Source organism: Oncorhynchus keta, chromosome 10 (genome assembly GCF_023373465.1).
Source record: "Oncorhynchus keta strain PuntledgeMale-10-30-2019 chromosome 10, Oket_V2, whole genome shotgun sequence".
NCBI classification, from domain to species: domain Eukaryota; kingdom Metazoa; phylum Chordata; class Actinopteri; order Salmoniformes; family Salmonidae; genus Oncorhynchus; species Oncorhynchus keta.
Window position 1 is genome coordinate 39,060,088 of NC_068430.1, and position 6,296 is coordinate 39,066,383.

The following is a 6,296-nucleotide window of genomic DNA, read 5'->3' on the forward strand; positions in this document are numbered from 1 at the left end:
CTCTATGATGAAGCTTGCTTTGCCCCCCTCTATGATGAAGATTGCTTTTCCCCCCTCTATGATGAAGCTTGCTTTGCCCCCCTCTATGATGAAGCTTGCTCTGCCCTCCTCTATGATGAAGCTTGCTCTGCCCTCCTCTATGATGAAGCTTGCTCTGCCCTCCTCTATGATGTCACACCAATAAAGTGATGGGATTTTGATCATGTGGTTTCTCTGCACGGGGTAATAATAGGTTAGATGTTCTCTTGTCAGACCAATAAATAAACACGTCAGGATTAAGCTGTCACAGTTTATATAATGTCCCACTCTTTCCCGAATTCACCCTATTCATTATTGTATATTCAAAGTCTTGGATTGTGCTTGATAGGCCTAGGCCACCACCATCACATACGGCAAGGTTATATTTTAACCACCACACACTGACACCTGGCTGACACAGTTGGTTGGGCTTGGGAAACAGTATTATGGAAAAGCTTTGCTTAGCGACCAATTGTGCAGTGTTACAACTTCTTTATGCCAATGACGTGGTAAAATGTGTCTACTTGTGAGCACTGTTGGGAAAAGGTCCAGTGCTAACAGGAACCCTTGCGATTCCCTTACCCCATTTAAGTAGACATTTAAAATGGCTACGGCAAGGGTTAAGGATAGGGTAAGAGTAGGGGTTAAGGTTGGGGTTGTCGGTAGGTACATCCCAATGATTCCGGGTAGCACTGACTGTGTCAGGAATCCATGTGCAACGTTGCGTTTTTCTCTCGCGCATTGACGTTTGAAGCGCGTAGTTACCGTGGGAAATAGCCCAATAGGCTGAAGTCTCCCGCCAATGTGTGTTATTCATGAGACGCAGGAGGCACGTGGTGTGTGGGAGTTGGAGAGCTTCGGAAAATGGTCGACCACTGAATTTTACTGTTTCAAAGTGAAACCATTTCGCCCGTTGCTCCAGGCTCATTCCTCAGAGATGGATCATCACAGTGGGTCAGGGCTGACTCACTCAGCACTTGAGTTATAAGCCTCCAGAACACACGGAAGAAAACCAGTAGAGTAAAGTTTTGGGAGAGTAACAGATAACGATGAACGACAAAAACATTTTTTCCTAACTAATGTTTAATAAGTATATATTTTTTTACAAGTAATTAAGACAAGAGCGTCCTGCAAAGTGTGTTACGGACTTCATATTTGCTTGCTTTTCGTAACGGTTACAGCAGTTTTTCCATCATAGAAGTTTTTGCGAGATGGGTTACCTTCTGCAGCTGACGGTGCTCACGGTGCTGGTGCTGTGCGTAATGACCGGAGTGATGGACAGGAGGATGGAGGCGACTGAAGCAACGGTAGGAATGTTCCAGCTTTTTGAAGTATTATCTATCTTCATTCTTTGAATTACATTGCAACTTCTGAATACTCAGCATTATTGTGGATGTTCACACTCATAAATACAATCTTGATCAGGAAATGCCTATGAACTGGACCATCCCTATAGGCATATGTGTCACCTATCATATTATCATATGGCTTTCGTGTGGCTGTTGTCCTGCACAGTGTAAGAGGTGAATAGGATCACTTTGAAACGTCTAAAGTAACCCTTGTATCCCCACTGCTTATTGTGTTACCAGGCATACCTGAAGAGGTATGGTTATCTGCACACTTCACTGGATCCTCAGAACAAGGGCATCCAGACAGAAGATATCATTGAGGCGCTCAGGTAAAGTAGATCCTCAGCAACACAACCTACAGTCTATGAACACAACAACAATGTACATGTGTGATTCCTCTTCCCCAACAAACCAGAACAAGCAAAACATCTGAACATACTTACTCTAAATGTCCCTTTGTGAATACAGATCCAAACACAGCTCTGTTCTATAGTTTTTTGCAAGTCACATTGACACATGCACCACAATCAATGCAGTTCTTTATAGCATAACATTTCCCATTGGCAGGAAATGTTTCCTTGCCTTACATTTACAGTATGCACATGCTGCATCTGCTATTGGAGATTTCAGTCCTTCCTTTCCACAGGGTCTTCCAGAGAGTGACAGGCCTGCCTGTCAATGGAGTAATTGACAAGGCCACCCTAGAGATGATGAGACAGCCTCGCTGTGGCATAGAGGACACCTTCAACCAGAAAACCCTAAAATACAGAGTGCTGGGTGAGTGTGGAGAGGATATTGTATGTGGGGGTGGGATGAACCAGTGTTTCCCAGATGGTGGGTTGGGACATAAAACTTAATAAGAATAATCTTCACCTACACAATGTGGTTTCTCGTCTAGACCTGTGTTTATGGTAAATGCATGTTTTTTCTTCTTTAGGTTACTGGCGCAAGAGAAACCTGACCTGGCGAATCTACAACTACACTCCAGACATGCCAAAGAGTGAGACAAAGAGGGCGATCCGCTCTGCCTTTAAGTACTGGAGCGACGTGGCTCCCCTGAGCTTCCGCGAGGTTGAGTATGGACGAGCCGACATCAGGATCTCATTCCATGCGAAAGATGCCACTTGTGCCGTGCCTTTTGATGGACGGGGTGAGTGTGCCTATGGGTCGGATACAGTTGGGTTGGAGTTACTGTAGTTTTAGGACCGGGATTAATGCGGATCTTCGCTAGATCCACATTATAGCATGCTTGACATTTTAAAGGTGAATTCTAATTGAGCTGACATCTGCAGTGTTTACCTTAAATGCAATCTCCACGAACGCTGTCACATTGTTGCCTTTAAAAGCTGGGTTGTCTACAAGCGCGATCGGCTTGAATCTCAGCCTAACACACGCACACACACACACACACCAAACATACAGTAGTTAAGTACCCCATGTTTCACTGCTGATACTTATTAATTGCCATTGAAATATAGCGTAATTCAAATAAAAAAAAAACATTTATTTCGTAGGTCACGTGCTGGCCCATGCTGAACCCCCAGAGTCAGGCATTGTTCATTTTGACGAGGATGAGTTTTGGACAGAGGGCAAGTTCTATGGCATTAACCTGCGTATCATCGCTGCCCATGAGATAGGCCACGCCTTGGGCTTGGGCCACTCCCAGTACAGAAGTGCTCTCATGGCCCCTCTCTACACCGGTTACCGTAACAACTTCCGTCTGCATTTTGATGACGTGAAAGGCATCCAGGCTATGTATGGTGAGTAGAGCCTGGGTTGGTCTGGTACCAATGTTTTTGGACTTTTTCACTTGAAAAACAGTACACCCTTCTCAGAAAGCTATATATTACACATCACCGGTAATGCTCTCATCCTCTCTCAAATCCTTTGTCCAATAATCTGTTTTAGGTAAACGTGATACAAGTGTTACAATTGAGCCCACGGTGGCACTCCCCACATACAGCCCCCCTGGTGCTAAGGGAGACATCCCAGACCCCTGCACTGCCAAGCTGGATGCCATCATGCTGGGTAAGATGTCTGCACACAATACTGACCAGCGATATACAGTCAAAAGTGGTGATGCTCACTGTAGTGTACATATCTCCCTTGGAAGCTGTTATTTCTGCCTCACAAATTGTAGCGTTACACTATTCAAGATTGTAGCAATATTTTTTACTCTGATAGATTTAACTAACCACATTTTTGCTCTCTGCAATGGAATTGAGACGACAATGGAATTTGACAGGTTGAGATTGGACCTTCAGTGTTCTATTTCATGCTCCTCCTTATTAGGTCCATGGAGGAAGACATTTGCCTTCAGTGGTGATTATGTGTGGACGGTGTCTGACATGGGACACAATGCACCCATGAAGATCGACCGGCTGTGGACGGGACTGCCTGGGAACCTGAACGCAGCCGTTTACTCTCAGAGAACAAACAAGACATACTTTTTTAAAGGTGTAATATTTTCTCTAACTTTAAAATGTATTGTGTTTTTGACAAACAAATGAGGTAAAGTGAGAGGATTTTAAAGATAGACCGATAGTAAGAACTGTGTAATACTTGACAAGTGATTGATTGACAGTGATCCGGCCCAGAATGTGTGAATGTGTTACTGTTTATCTCTCCTCATTTCAGCCGACTCACCAAAACTGTTTCTGACCACAGGTGATAAAGTGTGGAGATACACCAGTTTTCTCCTGGACTACGGGTACCCCAAAGAGCTCAAACGCATCCCACCTAATATTGATGCCGCTTTGTACTTAGAGAAGAATAAGAAGCTGGTCTTTTTCAAGGTAACCCAACACAAGACAACACAATTCTATCAATACTTTTTAACCAGTAAACTCAAAATTGTTACAAATGACAACTGAGCATTGTGGATTCAGTAAGTTGTTATAGTAGATTAATAACAAAAATTGAAACAGTAGCATTTTTACCCACTTGAATATGATGAATATGCCAAATACCCAGCATGAAATACTCTTTTTTACTAATCATCTTTGTCCTCTGTTGTTCCTCTCCTCAGGGTACAGGGTACTGGCAGTGGGATGAGCTGCGCCACAGTAACCTCAACGTGTACCCTAAACCCCTCTCTAAACTCTTCACTGGGGTGCCCTCCAACCCTGATGCTGCCTTTACCTGGACCAACGGAAACATCTTCTTCTTCAAGGGAGACAAGTACTGGCGTGTGAACGGTCTACTGAGTGTAGACAAAGGCTACCCGCTCAGCATGAGTGAACGCTGGATGCGCTGCTAGGAGCAAGACACTAGAGGGCAGCAGACACCATAAACCTCAATACGTTGCTGGTGAGATGTGTTCACAATTAACGGTTCAGGGAACCACACAACAACAACAACCACAACCACTCTGTGATAACATTGTGTTCACACTGTGAAACCAATATAATAACATATTTCCATGTACCAGTAGATGTCAAGGTACATAAAACTGAAATGTTTACGTCAAACGAATTCTTCGAAACGTGAGATAGAATCTTTATCAACGTAAGTAGTGGGAAAGCCATTTGAAGTAAGACATATGTGCTTATATAAGGTTGAGTATTGAGTGTCATATCGTTATGGCCTACTAGTTCTCTGTCTCCATGTAACGCAGGCAGGACCTCAACCCAAACATGTTAGACTAAGTTCTGAGGGAGTGTGTGGAAAGGCTGTTTGTTATGCTCTCTGGGTGCCTTCCAGGGGGGCCCTTCCTATCCCTCACAACAGATGTGCATGGGATTATTCAGTTGTTGTTTGCCCTCTTTTCAGTATGTGTACTGATTTCAATGGTGTTCACCCAGCACTTTGAAACTTCATTTTCTTTTGACGTTTGGCTTGTGGACGGGTCTGAAAAAGTATTTGTGAGTTTTTTGTCGCCATGTTATGCATTTATAGGGCCTTCCCACATTTTAATTTTTACATTTTTTTATTTTACCTTTATTTTTTTATTTTACTAGGCAAGTCAGTTAAGAACAAATTCTTATTTTCAATGACGTCCTAGGAACAGTGGGTTAACTGCCTGTTCAGTGGCAGAACGACAGATTTTTACCTTGTCAGCTCAGGGATTTGAACTTGCAACCTTCCGGTTACTAGTCCAACGCTCTAACCACTAGGCTACCCTGCCGCCACATAAAGAGAAGCCTAATTATTATTATATGCCATTTAGCAGACGCTTTTATCCAAAGCGACTTACAGTCATGTGTGCATACATTCTACGTATGGGTGGTCCCGGGGATTGAACCCACTACCCTGGCGTTACAAGCGCCATGCTCTACCAACTGAGCTACAGAAGGACCATTGAGTAACAAATAGAGTACTGACTTTTCAGGTACAGCTGCCTTTTCTACTGCCACTTCTGCAGGTGTCTCACTGATTTCCTCCTCTTTAGGATTGTCCTCCAACTCTAATATCATTGGTGTTGCGTCAGACTTCCAAGGTCAACACCAGCTTTCACATCACGATGTCTACATTTTATAACTGGCTTATAATTGTGTACTGATGTTTCTGTTGAACCTCATCATGTTTATTGATGTTTTTATAGTCATGTGACTCCTACAAGCTAAAGGGAATTCACAGTGTGTAGGCCTACAGTACCATTTGGAAATGTTTATATATGTGTGCAGTGATTTTTATTTAGCTGTTAATTCATCCAAGATGTAGTTGTACAAATGAGTAATGACAGTCAACAATAAAACCATTTCAACAGTCCTTGTTTCCTTTATGATGTACACGGAGTATAAAAAGCATTAGGAACACCTGCTCATTCCATGACATAGACTTACCAGGTGAAAGCTATGATCCCTTGATGTCACTTGTTAAATGCCAGACAGCTAAAAGAAGGATTTTTTAGCCTTGAGACAAATGAGACATGGATTTTGTATGTGTGCCATTTAAAGGGTGAATGGGCAAGACGAATGATTAAAGTAC

General features: G+C 43.1%; 1 protein-coding gene across 1 annotated transcript; it reads left to right on the forward strand.

The window, feature by feature from the left end:
• Window positions 1-513: 513 nt before the first annotated feature.
• mmp19 (matrix metallopeptidase 19) lies at window positions 514-6,077 on the forward strand. Its single transcript, XM_035778016.2, has 9 exons — window positions 514-1,325; window positions 1,608-1,696; window positions 2,014-2,144; window positions 2,305-2,517; window positions 2,882-3,127; window positions 3,276-3,395; window positions 3,660-3,824; window positions 4,035-4,162; window positions 4,396-6,077. The coding sequence occupies exons 1-9, from the start codon at window positions 1,230-1,232 to the stop codon at window positions 4,624-4,626; spliced, it is 1,419 nt and encodes a 472-aa protein (XP_035633909.1). The 5' UTR covers window positions 514-1,229; the 3' UTR covers window positions 4,627-6,077.
• Window positions 6,078-6,296: the final 219 nt, after the last annotated feature.

Bases quoted from the DNA above. Each gene is read 5' to 3' on its own strand.
- mmp19 (XM_035778016.2), top strand. From the start codon at position 1,230: ATGGGTTACCTTCTGCAGCTGACGGTGCTCACGGTGCTGGTGCTGTGC. The intron at 2,518-2,881 runs GTGAGTGTGCCT...TTTATTTCGTAG, and splicing joins CGTGCCTTTTGATGGACGGG to GTCACGTGCTGGCCCATGCT. The intron at 4,163-4,395 runs GTAACCCAACAC...TCCTCTCCTCAG, and splicing joins AGAAGCTGGTCTTTTTCAAG to GGTACAGGGTACTGGCAGTG.